At 45.1% G+C, this 17,210-nt stretch overlaps 1 protein-coding gene across 2 annotated transcripts; it reads left to right on the top strand.

The window, feature by feature from the left end:
• The first annotated feature begins 1,922 nt into the window (after nt 1-1,922).
• Nucleotides 1,923-17,123, top strand: LMO4 (LIM domain only 4). Of its 2 annotated transcripts, XM_082766138.1 has the most exons (5): nt 1,975-2,791; nt 4,742-4,980; nt 11,592-11,688; nt 12,043-12,198; nt 16,359-17,123. In XM_082766138.1, the coding sequence occupies exons 2-5, from the start codon at nt 4,745-4,747 to the stop codon at nt 16,365-16,367; spliced, it is 498 nt and encodes a 165-aa protein (XP_082622264.1). In that variant the 5' UTR covers nt 1,975-2,791; nt 4,742-4,744; the 3' UTR covers nt 16,368-17,123. The 2 variants fall into 2 exon arrangements, with proteins under 2 accessions (XP_082622263.1, XP_082622264.1); XM_082766137.1 differs by lacking the exon at nt 16,359-17,123 and having other exon boundaries at nt 1,923-2,791; nt 12,043-12,258.
• The last annotated feature ends 87 nt before the right edge of the window (nt 17,124-17,210 follow it).

The raw sequence follows: 17,210 nt of genomic DNA, 5'->3' as shown, positions 1-17,210 counted from the left end.
CATTTGGAAAATGTCATTAAACCATTTAAAACTCTACTCCTTGAGAAGGTAATTCCCATTTTTCGTATCACTATCGGTTCTAAGACGAGTAAACATTTTAGTGCCTATGGCAGAGTTTCTTGGGAGAATATCTTTCCCAGTAAGGAGAGGTCCTGATGGTTCTTCCAGAGCCTGAATGTGGTAGCTTCCAGCCATTACAGGCTCAGATAATTAGACAACTTAGATTTTATTTTAGCTTGGCATTTGCTCTGTTCTCGTGCTCTTGGCTGTCAGTGACTGTTGATTATCTGTAGCACGCCTTGTTACTTTATATATTTTAAACTGTAACAGATCCTAAATAACAAATCTAAAACTGCTGAGTATGTTTAAATGTAATGTATACATGGAGATTACATCCAGATGATATACTTCATAGACCTATGATAAAAAAACACATTGCTTTTAACCACAACACTGGTCCTCTCCCCCTTCCTCCCCGGAAGCTTTCCCTGAGCTCCCAGTCTGCTTTAGGCACTGATCTTGAACATATTCCAGCTGATAGACAGATAGCTTTTCCCCTACTTCTGAATCGTGCCTCTCATGCTACTCAAATTTTAATACTTTATTGGCTCTCTCTATATATACATAAAAATCTAAGATATCCTATCTTCCCAAGTCCATTTTCCTAGCTAGACTTTTTTTTTTTTTTTTTTTTTTTCCCCCCTTTAATTTTAGCTGATTCCTGGGCACCCTTCTGCTTGGTCCAGCTCCGGCCGGGGATGCAGAAACGAAGAAGGCCCACAGGTGGCGATGTGGTTAAAGTACACCTGGGCTGTGATTGCCGAGACTGGATTTACCAGTCGGCCTGTCAGAGGGAAGTCGGTCTGCTTTTTAGCACCAGCGCTTTCATTTGCAAGCAGATACTCCCGGCTGAAGTTTCGTATACCTGTGTCAGGATGTTGCTTCTACGCTAGACTTGAACAGGAACAGGTTGAAAATATTATGTTGCCTTGGATGACTAAGAGACAGTGGCAGCGCACAAACGCATCGCTCAGTCGCTCTGCAGCCGCTGGGTATGTACTTGACATCAGCAGTGGCAGTGTCCCCGCAGTGTGCAGCGACCCACCCGCACGCAGGGCTGCCCTCTCCCGTGGCACGCAGCAATTTTGGCCTGTGTGTACCTGCCACCGCTGCCTGCCTGCTGCTGCGGTTGCGGCGGTGTCGGACCAGCCAGCCTGATTGTCCTCACGGTGTGGCTGCTGCTTACGCCAGTGGCCTAGAATCGAGAAACTAGCCTTGTGAAGTTTGCATCTTGTTTAACAGATCCTGGAAATGGGTGATTTGTCTGCCCCTGTGGCTGGAACTGTGGAGCCCATTTGGGTGTACTTGTTAGGCAGCGCCAGATGAGAGCCTGGTCCCACAGCCAGGCCAGCACCCGTGCTTGGGGGAGAGCCGTTCGCCAGGACAACACCCGTGAGTTACGGTGTTTGTAAAGGTACTGGGAGTGTTCTGAGGGCTGTTTTTAGCTGTAAGAGGTGCGTTATTGCCTGTCTTGCACACTACACCTAGGCCTCAGAGGCGTATTTTTCCACTTTTAAGCGTCCCTACTGAAGGGTTCTTCTGCTCGTCCTCGGGCGCTCTCAGCAGCCCGGCCGTGCCCACCACAGGCGAGCAGTGCCGCTGGCTGCCGGCCGCCCGCACCAGCCCGAGCGACCCCTTCCGGGCCCCCGGGGGGCACGGGCAGCAGCGGGCCGGGCCGGGCCGCGCCGGTCGCTCCCGAGCTGGTGGCCGCGGGGGGACGGCTGCGAGCCCCCGGCCCGGGGCGGCGGGGCCCGGCGGCGGCCTGCTCCCCGCCACCGGGACCCCAGAGGGGCAGAGGGGGCGGCGGGAGGCCGGTGCCGAGCCGGGAAGGGCGCGGAAGGACGGGGCCGGGCCGCCCCCGGCCAAGTTTCTCAACTGGTGGCCGGGCGCGGAGCGGGCGGCGCCCTAACGGCCGCTCCCCACCTGCCCGCCGCCTTCCTCCGCATTCCCCTCCTCCTCCGCCTCCTCCTCCTCCTCCTCCTCTCCCCTCTCTCTCTTTTTTTTTTTTTTTCTCCTCTTTCACTCATTCCTTTGTCTTCCCCGGGATTGGCAGGTTTTATTATTCCGCCTGAACAAGCCGGGGGCGGATTGGCTGCGGCGGGGCGGGCGGCGGGGCCGGCCCGGAGTGTAGTTGGGATTGCGCCCTGTCAGTAACACATGTGCGAGGGGCAGCGGCCGCACACGCACGCGGGCTCACGCGCGCTCACACCCGCTCGCACACCCGCGCGCGGCGAGGACACGCGCGCCCACGCGAGGCCGCCCCCCGGCCCGCCCTGCCCGGCTCTCCTCAGCTCCGCTCCGCTTCTCTCCGCGGCCGCCCGGCCCGGCCCGGCTCGGCTCGGCTCGGCTCCGCGGGGAGCTCGGCAGCCGGCGGAGGGGGCGGGGGGGAGGCGATACAAAGTGCAGCCACATTGCCAAACTTACCGGCGATTGCGGCAGCCGGCGGCGGCGGCGCCCTGCGTGTGCGGCTCCGGCGGCGGGGGGCTGAGCTCTGCGGCTCTGCCCTCCGGGGAAGCGGGAGCCGCAGGGAGGACCGCGGGCAGCCGCCCCTCGTAGCGGCCGCGGGGCTCGTCCAGCCCGGGCTGCCGCTCCCCGGGCTGGGGGCTCCCTCCGGAGCAGAGCCGCAGCGCGGGCGGGCGAGCGCGGCGCCGGTCTCCTCGCACGGCGGCAGCCTCCGCGGTGACCCCGAGCGACGCCGCTCCCGGCCTCTGGCAATATAGAGGGGAAGCAGGTAAGGAGCGCGGCCGCTGCCCTCCGCCGCGGGGCCGCCTCGGGCCGGGGGGCGGCGGCGGCGGGCCCCGGGCATTGTCGCCGGCCCCGCGTACAAAGCCCGGCCGCCGCCCGCCGCCGCCGCGGGGAAGGGAAGGGACGGGGAGCAGGGGAAGGGCAGGGGAAGGGGCTCCGGCGGCCGCCGAGCCCGGGCGGAGGGGCCGGGAGGGCGGGGGCGGCTCGGGGAAGCCGCGTCCCCCGGAGTAAACAGCGCTCCGAAACAGTGGCAGGAGAGATCAAAGTGAGCTCTCTGGCTTCGCTCCTCGCCGATCCCCTTCCTGCCCCCCGCACGGTCTTTTGTTTCGATGCGGGAGAAATCCGGTGAATCACCTAATTAAAACCAAGACATGAATTAAGCATCCATTTTTGTACTACAAATTGCCAGCTCTCTGCTCGTCCCTCCCTTGGTCTCCATTAAAAAAACACCAGAGACGCTGTTAAAAGGGGGGGGGGGGTATTTCGCCTCTAGCTTCCAGCTCTGCTTTCTATTTCACTGACTCCTATCCCAGGACCTAAATTGCTTGGCTGTGTAATTACTAGAGTAAGCCTATTTAAGTTAAAAGCTTTTTTTTTTTTTTTTTTTTTTTTTTTTTTCCCTCCCCCCAACTCTAAATGAAACTTGATGAGGGCCCGTCCTTAGTTATCAAGGGAGTCACTTTCTGGTCAGTCCTCTTGATTCATCTTTTTAGATTTAATCAGCATTAAGGTATTGCTTGTCCTTAAGAGCTTTAGCTTAATGGGGTTACTGGATGCTTTTCTCAGTGTAACGTTTCCCATTTTATATATGTTTGCCTTCGACAAAGACGGGCTAAGGTGGTAGCATGGAGTCTTTTTCTTTCTTTTAAGAAATCCGAAGTGATTTAAAGCGCAGGGAAACGGTTTAAAGGCTCAGAGCAGGAAATGCAGATTCATTTAGGCTGTAGCTGGAAACTGTAACAAAAGGCAATTCCTTGAACAAATGCATCAGAAATCAATTTACATAAAGGTATATGATGCGTTTGGATAAATGCAATGCTAATGGCTTTTAGAGTGGTTTTCTTTCCAAAGTCTCAGGGTTTTTGTTACAGCTTAATTGGTGCAGTTCTTCTGGTTTATTGTGTGGTCACTGGACATACCTCCAGGAACTCTTTCTGAGGAAATGTGTGTTTAAAATCGGCCTAAGTTCGCCGTCTCCTGAAGCCAAGTTGGGCCAGTGGCAGGAAAAGTTCGTCCTCGCTTCCCTGGAGGTATCGGGCTGAGCGTCCTGAGCAGATAGCCAGATGCCTCGGCATGAGCACACACGGCTTACAGAGGACAAAGACAAAACATGCTGCTTAATTGGCAGTAAATAACTTGATCTTTTTATAGTATAAGTGACTGGAGGAACACCGGGAGTTTATTGGACTCTGGATTGAAGGCAACAAATTAATCGGTTTAGAGTAAGCTTTATGAATTGATTCCTATATTATCTCTCAGTTGTCCTGCTTGCGTAAAGCGTTTATTAGAAAGTGAAAAATGCCCTTTGGTAGCAGTTTGGGGGGCGGCCGGGGCAGCCCCAGCCTGAGCACTGCGCTTCGTTATCCTGCTGCTTTCCTGTGGCCGGCAAACTTTTTTTTTCCTTTTATTTTATTTTTTTTTCTTTTTTGAGTAACAAAGCTCTAGCATTTAAACTGCTGATCAAGGGCAGATTAGCGAGACAAAAGTTGAGCGTGTTTGTGCGGGAAGTTAACGGGCGTCCCGAAGCTCACCGGCCTCGGCCCGCAGCCCGTGTGTGCGCCTCAGCACCGGCACCGCCGCGCCTCGGGGCCGGCCGCCCCGGGGAGCCCCTTCCACGGCTCCCTTTCCCCCTCCCGAGCCGCGGGGCCGTGCCGGTGCCGGTGCCGGCTGGGGGCTGCCGGCCCTGACCCGGCCCCGCGGCGCCCCTGTCCCGCAGGCCATGGTGAACCCCGGCGGCAGCTCGCAGCCGCCCCCGGTGACGGCGGGCTCCCTCTCGTGGAAGAGGTGCGCCGGCTGCGGGGGGAAGATCGCCGACCGCTTCCTGCTCTACGCCATGGACAGCTACTGGCACAGCCGCTGCCTCAAGTGCTCCTGCTGCCAGGCCCAGCTGGGGGACATCGGCACGTCCTGCTACACCAAGAGCGGCATGATCCTCTGCAGGAACGACTACATCAGGTGGGCAGGGGGCGGCGGCGGCGGGGGGGGGGGGGGGGGCGGCACGGCGGCTGCGACTTTAAAGTGGTTTGTCAGCGCAAAACAGGTCCCGACTAAAAATAAACAGCAATCAGGGAGGCTAAATTAATCTGCTTTGTTGTAGTGTTGGAGGAGAAGCGTGCATATCTGAACGGTAAATGTTAAAATCGCAGGGCTTAAATAAGGCTGTGGCAGAGGCGCTAAATAATGAAACGGCTGCCTTTAGTATCTGATTAATTATGATATTTACATAAGCACCTTTAAACTCCTTTGAGTGGAAACAGAATGACTCATTCTCTGCTCTCCTTGTGAAAGAGCTGATTACCCGGCAGTCGGAGGGCCAGCGCTCCTGCTTGCAGCCCCAACGGGAGCGTTTGGCCCCACGTTACGGGGGCCCGAAGCGGCGTTTCTCTGGGCTTCAGCACGGAAAATGCGGGCAGTGGTGGCGGAGGGGACACGCTCCTGCTGTGTATCCCTTATCTCTTCCTCTTCCAAAGCCATACGGTGTAAGTGCCGCAGATTTGGGTAGGGGGAACTAAGCCTGCCTAATCTGGCATCTGGTGGGGCGCAGTGCGACTATGCACAGTACCCCTTCCAGCGTGCTTCCCATATAATTAATAGAAGGAATTCATGAGGTCAGGTGCCCGTGCAATCTTTTCAGGTGAACTCAAGCTACTTAAACTCATTAATTTAAAAGGAGGCATTTTGAAGGATTACACATTTAATTTGAGTAAATGGTTTGATAGACTGATGCACATGAATGCTTCAAGGAGGTCTTCTATTTCAACATCCAGTAATTAAAAAAAAAAAAAAGCCCCATACCTTTCCAGCATAGCAGAAATGCAAAGTTAAAACAAGTTGTTTTGTTTGAATGCTTCTGGCTCCTCACTTACGGTAAATGTCAAGAGTTAACCCAGGTTTTTCTTTTCCCTAACGGCTGAAAAGTTCCACTTTTTTATTCCTTTCTGCAAATCTGGCCAGAAAACCTTACAAGCTTGTTTATGTCGTAAAACTTGACTTCTGTTTGAGAAGATCAGCACTGTACTGAATATGTGCAAATGCATGGAGGCATCCTTAGCCTAAAAGGTCGGTGCTGAGGCTTGGTTGCTCTTATAACGCAGCCTCTGTCCCGATACATGGCCTCGTCTTCAGTCAGTTAAGTAGACAAAATGCAGCTCTCAACATCTTTGAGGAATCAAAGCCTTAGCTTTTGGGGGTATTTTTAGAGAGAAATGCCAGAAAATAAGCACATGTAGCTGTTTAATAGTGCTTTTTGGTCATCGTCCTAAGCAACAAGCCTAAGCCTGGCAGAATTGTAATTAAATAGAGCAGAACGGTGTTAGGGAAAGAGTCTTGTTTGAAGTGGAAACATTGACACTACTGTTGAGATGCAGTGAATAGTACAGATTCATCACTCGACCAACACCATCAAACAAACCCTCATGTCTGATTACTACTAATTAAAAGGAGAAGATGCGTCCACCATATCCCAGAGGCGAGTTCAGGCAAGCTTATCACAATCCTTTGGTTTTGTGTTGCCAAAAACTAATACTAGTGTATTTTGAAGTAGGTGATTATGAATAGGATGCTTTATCAGATGAGGGTTTTGAATTGATCTCCTTGTTCTATCGCCTGACTTCTCTTTAGATCTGGGTGATTTGACTTGCAAAAATAACTCAGACAGATGCTTGCTGAAACTTGAACTGGACACCGTACGCTCAAGGTGGGGTTGGATGGCCTGGCTGTGCAAGGGCTGAGTTAACTCAGAGCTTTCCCTCTGGATACAGACTTCGTGGCTGTGCTGGCATGTGCGAGACCCTGGCCCTTCTGCTTTTGAGGCAGCCGCTCTTAGTGGCGGAGGCAATTTGGCAGCCATACCTACCAGTGCCTCTCTGCCATCTCCCTGTGACTTGTGTCGGGCTCTCGCAGCACCACGCTCCCTTCCCCGGGCAGCAGCCACGGGTACAGCTTCTAATGGGGGCGTGGGGGCACGTGAGGCACAAGTCCCAAAGCAAGGAGGAGCGAGCAGCCGGGCAGGCGCCAGGTGAGGGGGCCTCGACTCTCCAGGCCATTCATTACCGAGCAGTGTTAGCCCTCCGACGTCGCGTGTGGGTTTGTTGTTGTTGAACCAACACAGCGCTCCCCTCTCCCTCCCTGCCTCCCCCTAGGAACCGACCAAGCACCAAATTAGCCGTGGCGCTGGGAGAGCCGCCACAGCAGCTTTCATTGAAAGCCAAGGTTCCTGGGAAAAGAGAGGGAGGCGAAAATCCCGGCCCGCTCCCGCTCCCTCCCCACCGCCACAGAGGCGTTCGCAGGGCGGAGAGCCGAGCACAGCCCTCCCAACCTTCAGATGCCAGATAAAGCAGCAGCGTGGCAGCGAATCCGCACAATTAAAAGCTTTAATTAGTGTCTCCTCCATTTTCTCTTAGTTCTGATAGGTTTTATCTAATGAGATCTGGTCCCTGGCTTAGATCTGCTCGGAATGACGTGTCCGAAATGAATGAGAGCCGCGTCGCAAACAAAACATTTAATTAACAAAATTGGCCTCTAAGAGAGAGCTGGGAGTGGTGGGGAAGGGAAGGGAAGGACGGGGAAGGGGAGGCTGCCCAGCCTTGCTTAAAGGGGCAGTGCCTGCAGCCCCTACCCATCCGGCCCCTCCCTGGGGCGCAGCGGGACCCAGACCTGTCCCTGTCCTGCCATGGGGTAAGGGGGTCCCTGTGGCCCCTCTGGGAGTAGGGCCGGGATGGGATGCGATGGGAAGGGGGCTGCTGGACAGCGAGTTCATTTCCCTGGTAATCAGCGGCAAGCTGCTGCATTCGGGGAGTGCTGTCCCTTTAATTGAACAGGCTAGGTAATTAAATGGCACTTTTCCAATAGGATGTGCTAGGTAAATCTAATAGTTGGTTATTTAATATCACTTTGAAGTCTGCCCACTCAAGCACAATGACAGCACAGGAGCATGTGAACTATTAGCTAGGAAAAAAAAAAAAAAACAGGATCTCAAAAATTAATTAAATCGCATGCAATTTAGGGGGAACGTTTATCTTGATTTGTCATAACAGAATTAATTCAAGGCCTCCAATTCACTTGGGGGCAGATCTGTTACTCTGAATTAACCAAGCGTAATTTGGCTGTTTTTTTTTTTTTTTTTCCCTTCCCCTTCTCTAATGCAGCACTTGCCATTATGCACAGCCCCCCTTTTAAGTATCAATAGCTTCTGGTGCTTTTAAGGTGCTTGGTCTCTAGTTATTCTGAAGTACCTTTAATGGACTTGGCTCCAGGCGTAGTTTCTGTGTTGCCTTTCTTTGTTACATTTAATATAGCTGGTGCAGAATTTAGATTAAATATAGGGAATGTACAGAAACACCAATCGCTTCTGGATCAGTAGGTCTGGATGTGCATTTCTCTCCAAGAGGGCTTGGATGTGTGTTGTGGGCACAAATACGTGCTGCGCTGTGCAAGATTTGGAGTAGTTAAATCTGTCTGCCTTCACAGCGTCCAAAACAACTGCAGCCACATTTTGTTAGTGTAAGTTGCTTGAGATGCGCATCTGCTGATTCTGAATTTTGAGCAGCAGGACGTGAAACTGGACTGAAGATTTCTTGCTGCTTTCCTTGCTACTCTCTGAAGTTCTGGGGAAAAAAAAAAAAAAAAAAAAAAAAGAAAAAAAAAAACAGGAGTGCTTGTGTGTACGGGGTGTGGGGAATGCAATGTTGGAACTACCCAGTAGTTAATTTAAGGTGGCTCAGTAAAATGCTGTTAAGTGCAGAAGAGCTGCCTTGTCCGTGTAGGGAACCTCTTGATGTTTGTGATTGATTGCATTGCCCAAATGTTGAAATATTAATGACCTTCTTGGACTGAGGACCCAAAGAGGAAACTGAAACCAATTCTGTCATCACAATTAAAGAGTCCCCTGGCTTTAATTAGCCTGACCTGGGGTATCTCTACCCATTGCTGCAGTTAAAGAGAAAAGAGCCCATTAAAGTCCAGTCTGAGACCGATAGCTACTTAATTGAGCACCTAAAGCCTCAAGCCTTTTAAATCAAATACTGTCCTGGACAGTCCCCCTGGTTAGATAATTAGCTCTCCAGCCTCTCAGAAACCATGTGAAACAACTTTTTCAGTAAAGAATAGTTACTGTGGTGAACTTCCTTTACTGGTAAGAAGGAATAACATTTTTTTTTATAGATAAAACCTTTTTCCTGCTAATGGTATTAGAAAACAAAAACATTCATTATAGCAGAGAAGGAAAAATAAACCTAATTGTCCTTGTAAATAACACAAAACGCTGGAAAGGTGTTGTAACTTTGGGAGTAATTTTCAGGAATTTTAGCAGAGATTCAGCTGATGTGACTTTGGAAAACAGAATTGTTCTGGAAACATGCTGAGGGAAAACCTAAGGTGCGTGGAAAGCCTCTGGATTAGTTTGACTCCGTTTATTAAAATTCACAGACATTCAAGGTGTACAACCACTTCTAGTCAGAGAGAATTGTATAACAAATGAATGCTTAATGAAGACAAGTAGTGCAAGGAGATCAGTATTCCAAAAGCTGTGTTTTCAGGCGGGTGCTGCAGTCACACAGAGGGCTGGGAGAGACCGCTGATCGTGCTTGTGTTCTCCCGGACAGGCAGTGTTGTCTGCTTGTCTGCAGGACCTTGCCTTTCTGCCCCCACCCTGCCAGTAATGCCCTTGTCATCACCCATTGCCCTAGATTTGTGGATCTTTGCTCTAGATACGTAGTGATGTCTCACTGCATCCTCTCGGAGTGCTTCCCGTGCACCTTTTCTATGTGCCAACTTCATTACTAGTAACAATGGGGGAAGAAAAACGCATATCGTAAAGCTTTGCAAGTAACCTCAATACATCATGTGGTGGCTCGGAAGTGGTCCTGATTTAGAAGATGCCCTAATAATGGACCCTCAGTTTCTAGACAGTTTAGTCCTTTTGGCTGGAGGTCCTGACAATGTATTAGTTCAGCTTTCCCTTTGTAACCGCTGTGATTCTGCAAGAACGTGTCAATGTGTCGTGGATCTCAGACTAATTAGTTTTGAAATGGAGTTTTGATTGAACTCTTCAAATCGATGCTGCTGCAAAATTTGTTTCTCAGCTTCCTATTAAAAGCCATCTTAAGGGGCAGTTTTACTACTCTCTCTGTCGTTCAGTCGATACATTTAATAACAACTTACAGGCTATTTTCAATAAAGTGGCGACAGCAAATTAGTAGTTTGAACATGACAAGCCTCCTCTGCAAGCTCAGATTCTGAAAATTCAAAGCAATTATTTTTATACAGAGGCACACTGCAATCATTCAGATTACGGGTATTCTGTTGTAATGCGTCTCCGAGGTTGACACAAACAGAATTTTATGACTTTATTTGGACAGGAAAGAGATGCAAATATTAATATTTATTATGACACCAATACGCTAATTTGTAAATCCTATTACTGTGTTTTACATTGTGCAGAAAAGTGGGTCTGTGACCCTGCCAGCTAGTTCAGTTTCCTTTTTTGCTGTGAAATGATTGTGGTACTCTTTATAAATATTTGTGTGTATTAGAGAGACACGCGCAAAAGCAAATAAAGGTTTTCTAATTCTAGCTAATGCAATCTGTAAAAGTAGAACTCAATAATTATTATTGTGTTATATTTTGAATCGATGTGTTGTGCCTTTAAATGGATTTGAAGAATTATGTATATATTTTTCTTCACCACTCTTCTGCCTATTTCCCCCTTCCCCCTGCTGCCCGTGCCCCCCCCCCAACCCAATGGCAGATGTTGTGGTCTCATTTGATTGCATAGGAAAACTGCAGTGATACAGCAAACACCCAGAGAGATATGATGACAAATGGGTCCAGATCCCGGTAAATTACTTTCTGCTCAAATCGAAATTTCATTCAGTTTGTTGCTAGCAGAGATGAAGTAATCTAAATTGTGGACTCAGGAGCAGATAGAGGGAAGTTGGAGCAAGCATTTCATTATCAAGAGAGAGAGAAGGTTAGGATGAAAGAGATGAGCAGAGGCAAATCTAAAGTGTTGACACCATGATTGAAAAGGTTAACCCATACACATTATATATCAACCTGGATAGCAGAGAGTTTCTAATGGAAACTCTGCACTGATGGAGGTTTACTGGAGTTTCAATACACTGAGCATGATGTCTTCTTAGATATACAATCAAATCCTCTTAACCCTTTTGATGACTCATATCTCAAGATATGATTAAAGTACAAAAGAGTTCTTCATATAATTTCAAGGACACAATGCATTTAAACTCCAGTCATGAATTGTATCTTTTTTTTTTTTTATGATGAACCCAGTAATCTGATAAAATGTGTGTAGTACAGAATTGTTTGTGTTTCTAGAGGTGTAAGTCAATATTTCTGATTAAATCCTGTGTAACCACATCCAAGGTAGGGTGAAGCTACCAGTTGTAATATGAAAAAGTATATTTTTGTATAGCAACGTGTAAGCAAGTTGGAAGACAGGGGTCAGAAGTCTAAAATAGTTGTGTAATAAACCATTGCAGTGATGCGCAAAAATGCTTAGAGCCTCTTGTGTTTTAAATAATTCATGATCATCACCTCTGTTTCAGGTTATTTGGAAATAGCGGTGCTTGCAGTGCCTGTGGACAGTCCATTCCTGCTAGTGAGCTGGTCATGAGGGCACAGGGCAATGTCTATCATCTTAAGGTGAGGGTGTTCTCTACGTGTTTTTGTTATTAGCTGATGAGAACTGCCGTGCTTCTGTAGTATAAAATCTGCATCTGCTTGTGAATAAAGTGTGAAGCAATAACTAGAGATACGAGTACATATTAGGAAGCTTCCCTTAGTGTGTAGCTTTGTTCCCTCATAATCGGTAAAACTATACTTGAGTTATGTACTGCATAGTCCCAACAGGTACCTCCAAACATGGCATTAGTCTTACTAGAAACCAAGCAGTTCCATATCTCAACTGTACTCACGGTCTCTGAAGTGTAATTTTCAAACCTGCAGCATACTTAATTTGTGCTGTAGTTTCACTTGCTGTCTTTTTTCCTTTTTCAGTGTTTTACATGCTCTACCTGCCGGAATCGCCTGGTCCCAGGAGATCGGTTTCACTACATCAATGGCAGTTTATTTTGTGAACATGATAGACCTACAGCTCTCATCAATGGCCATTTGAATTCACTTCAGAGTAATCCACTACTGCCAGACCAGAAGGTGAATACTCAACAATTACTAATAAGCTTTATTAGAGCTAAATGAAGATCAATTTCTTTTCAATCTAGCAGTGGGCATTCCCCACCCCTGCAAAGAAACCTTTAAAGTAACTGAATTTAAGTAACATAGACATGGGGTACAGGGAGAAAATGCTAACCTTTAAATATGACACATAGGGCGAGTCAGTTTATTTTGGTTTAGGCATGTGCAGCTGTACAGCTGTTGAACTCTTTATGTACAAAGCAGAACGGAGAGCATACGTTAACATAAGCTCTTAACAAAGAGGAGCATTTTATTTTATAATCTTGAAGTTAAGGGCTACAAGAGAGCAGGTTTCTGTGGGAGGAAAATTAGATCCTTTAATATGGAAATAAATGTCTTGTGAAGAGAAGGTTCCTGAACCAAACCAGTGTAAGGTTTTAGTTGAGGAGGCATGCTGGGGTACTCTTTCAGAAGTATTTCCTTGTCTGTTTTATATGTCATAACTCAGATTTAAAAACCAAAGTGCTGTTTTCTTATCGCTCCATAACACTAATAGCTCAACTAGAGATTGTATATCTCTGTGGTTGATAGCTCTTGGTTTCTAGCTAAATGAGTAAATAATGACTGTACAAATCATATAGAGAAGAAGAAGAAGAAAAAAATCTGATCAACAGTTGTCCTGTAAGGCTGAAACTAGATAGTTTTAGATCTATTTTAATCTCCTTAATAAGTCCTAAAGCTATGCAAGTGAGTGCATTTTGATAACTGCTGTGCCTAATTTGTAACAATTACTGTCAACCTTGAGTTAAGAGACTGTTCATTCCACCCTGGTCCAGAAAAGAGTGAATGTATGACTCTTGCACATAATTTTATTCACATCATATTTCATACTGATTATGTATTGATGACATTGATTCATTTACTCTTTACAGCGCCACTTGCATGGATATTAAATCTTATTGACCACAGATGAATTTTAATTTCAGATTGGTGATAGATTTTTCCATCAGCTCTGATAGTATATTTGACTTTTTCATCATTAACCCAGGCAATCACACAGCACTGAGTTATTGCAATGAAACAAAAAGTGCACACTTCAGTTGGTAATTCTTTATGGATTTACAATAGGAACTTCATTAATGTCTGTAAGGATCACAAAAAAATAACATTTATCTGCAAATAGGAATTTTGAAGATTAAAAAAATCTGGGACAAATGCTAGGCTTATCTATTCTGTAATGTGCAGAATAATTTTTAGTGCTTTTACTTAGTGGAGAAATATATGCAAGAAAACAAACTGCTTCTTAAGTTCCAAGATTTTCTTTTGTTTTCTCGCTACATTTCAATATTCATGTTTGCTTTTTTTTCTGTGCATAAATTTACTGATTAATTTTAAGTATTCTTTCAAGTCTTATGCAGTGAGTGTAATTACATCAAAATAAAACATGGACTTTTTTATTTACTTAATTTGTCAATTGAGGTGATGAGAGAGCTGAGTACCAAAGTCGTATATATAGTTAGGCAGAACAAAGATAATTAAGATTGGAGGAGAATGTGCAGCTTCTTTTCAAGGAAGTACAAATACAGTTAAAGATTCATAGATTTATACTGTTGTGAATTTTAATGAAACAAATCTGTAATACAGACTAGCTGGCGGTGAATCTATTAAATGAATATTTGTAGGTATCCCATTTCGAAATATAGGTAAAACCATTCATCTTTATACACTGCAGTAAAAGGTTTACCTTTCTGAGAGAGTGGTTTATCCACTTGTCTTCTGTGATTGTAAAGTTTAATGTAACTTCAAATAGGTGTCTAAATTGTCATTTAGTTTTATCAGTTTCTTACTATGCCTTAGCAAAACATAAAAATGATTTAGTTGCAATAAAAGCAGTAGACATGATGAGGAACACAGAACATGGAAAAGAAGTAAAATTGGACTAGACTTGCAGAGCTCACAACTGAAGACACCTAGCAGAAGCTAAATGCAGAGAAGATGCTGAGAGCAGGTCTTTATTAGTTCTGTCACTGACAATTAACTGCATCGCTACAGTCGATGATGAGGCAGACAAAGAGGTATTAAGGAGAAGATTGGGGAGAGGGGTTATAGTTGTTTTGATTCTTTATAATATTATGTCTCCAGAAAACAGTGCAAGTTTCTCTCCTGGTCTTCTGAGGGGAATTGTGGAGGGCCTGAATTTCAGGAAACTGAGTTACAGTTGAGGAGATGAGTTGGTAATTCGTAGGTTTGTCAGGTGGCTGGGGTTCTGGAAGATATAGGGGCAGGTGCCAAAAGAGAGCTTTCTTGTGTTAGCATTTTAACAATCTGAAGATGTAAACATCACAGATGTTTTCCAGAAAGCTGTGCATTTTAGGGCCACTAATTAAAAATGTTCTTCCATTATGACAGAGTTGGCTGTAACAGATACTCTTTATTAAACATTAAAGATCGATCAGTCTCCTGGTTATTCTGCTACTAGAGATTGTAGACATAGCAGAATATTCACAGGGTGTTTTTATTAAGCTGAAGAGATTGAGACATACTCCTTGCAATAAAACACATTTTTGTTGCATTTGTGAAGGTGACAGTTACGAACTTACTATTCTCTTAATATGTAGTTGACGAGTTAATATGTATTGGTACTTGGTGCAGGCAGAAAGGGTTGCATGATCTGACTTTGCTTAAAAATCTTGATTTTGTTTTTAAGGAGGCAGATGCAGTGGTGTCAGCTATTACTGACTTTTGCCTGCCTAAGTCAATTCACACATGGAAATTATATCTTTTCATCACTTGCTATGTCGTCTGAAAACAAAACTATTTTACCTCAGTTAGGTACTGCTTGCCGGCAGAAAGCAAGCTCAGTGTGTGATGTCCTGTGTGCCATTTTATTTGAAGGGGTTGTGTTGTCCTCTGTAGAGAATTGTCTTCTGTAGAGAATTGTCTATACTTTTTTGGCAGCAGTAGTATTTCTGCAGTATTTCTCGTAGGCAGTAATACTGTTGGCAAACTAAAAGTGTAATTTTTCCACCGATTGGCAATGTTTGTAGCAAACGCTTGTCTTCAGCTTCTAATACTTTTAAATAAAGTATGAGTTAGATTACGTCTTTCAGAGAAGATCTTAAAAATCTTCTAGTTTACATATCACTCAACAATTCCCTTGTAGTTACATAATTGGTGTTGTCTGTGTCCATAGTAGAAGATATTTGATGCTCATTTATTAAATATGCTTGCTGGCTGCTCCCTAATCTTTGTTCTGGACAGACAAATTACCTTTCTCACACTGAGCTTCAGCTCTGGGGAATTAAACCTCCAAGCCTCTACTACTTTAATTAGCTTGAAAGTGGGGGGTTGCAGTTACTAATAGACCTCAGGCTTTTAGTAACTTAGAGAAAGGGTGAAAAAAGAACTTCCTGGGAAGCGCAAAATGTCATTTAAAAACCATAAAATTCTCATATATATTATTTCATTTTGGTAATTGCAAACAGATTGTATTTGAAGACTATGGATGATCATTTCTATTTTATCCATGAAAGTTTAGATTTTTATTGAGTTAGACACTTTTAATTATCACAATTCATTAACACCAGTGTGAAAGCACATGTTTGACTTCATATATTAAAATGTTTATGTAACATTAACTAACACACCAGATGAGGAATTTTAAATGGGGGGTGGAGGGGGTGGGGGGAATCCTGAAATATCTATATTTAGCTCTTGTGCAATGCAGCATATTAACCAAAGTTGCCTTGGGAGGATATTGGCTGTACTTCTTATTTGCTTTACACACTATTTCTTCCAATTATAAGATCATATTACTAGCTTCTTCAAAGGCATGGCATAATGTTTCTTCCTTTTTAAAAGGGGCCCAGAAAAGCCACCTTATTCACGGTATGATTTGCTACCAGGAAGTACATTTATTTATTGTTGTCATGTTTTTTTTCTTTACTGTCTGCTCTTTTTAGTAGTGAAACTGCAGAAAATATTTGCTTTATGCTATTTGAAGTTGAAACATTAGCAGTGTGAATGGGTAGTGTAGAAAGCCTTAGTCAAGTCACAGTTGGAAAGTAATCTAATAAAAAAGAGATTAGTGAATAAGGAAAAGACAAAAGCAGTCATGTTGTAGTTTCCTATCTCAAATTTAGTATTCTAGCTAAGATACCCATTTTTATTTCTTGCAGGTCTGCTAAAAGGTCAGAGTAATGCAGAATGCGTGCCTTCATCTCAAATTTTGTTCATCACAGATGGATCCCATGTCTCCAAGTAGACAAGTCACCTTTGTAGCTAGCATCAGTGCCAGCTCCATACCATTGCACCTTCTTTATTCTTGATTGCCCTTCCCACATTTATTGGTGTATTAAAATGACTGAATATGAACATTAAGGACTCCATGAACCTGGGCTAATGGGAGACTGTAGAGAAAATGAAAAAAGATCCACCGGAGGACATCTTTGGGGGGGCGGGTGGGGAAGATGACTAATGAAGCTAATTAAAAGAAGCATTGAAATCTGCTTTCTACCCTCATTAACAATTAGCAGGGCACTGGCCAGTTTGTACCCTGTGTTTTACCTTACCAACATTCTATTTGCTCTTTGTATATTTAAGTGTTGTAAGGAAATGTGTTTCAATCAAACTGAACATGAGATAAAGGGAAGATGTGGCTTTTGTGATATTCTATCACAAACACTTTTATTGTATCTCTGTAAAATACAATGTATGTATGCATGTAAGTGTTTTTGTCCTAATGTTGCTACTTCCCATGGCAAAAAAAAAGAAAAGAGAAAAAGGAAAAAAAAAGTCAGGCTCATAGCAGCTACTGTGTAGAAATTTTCACTTACTTCTAATTTGCTGAATGAAGAAAAATCTTTTATTTGTGATATTTTCAGAGACATTTGCTCTAGTATGGTGTATTTAAATAATAAAAAAGTAAAACAAAAAACACTGAATTGAGTATGGGTTTTAAAACTTTGCTTCATTAAAAAAAAAAAAAAGAAACTACATTCAAAACATTACTCTGAAACTAAATCTTACAT

This window comes from Aythya marila, assembly GCF_965140915.1.
Source record: "Aythya marila genome assembly, chromosome: 8".
Lineage (NCBI taxonomy): Eukaryota > Metazoa > Chordata > Aves > Anseriformes > Anatidae > Aythya > Aythya marila.
This window is presented reverse-complemented; position numbering and strand designations above follow the sequence as displayed.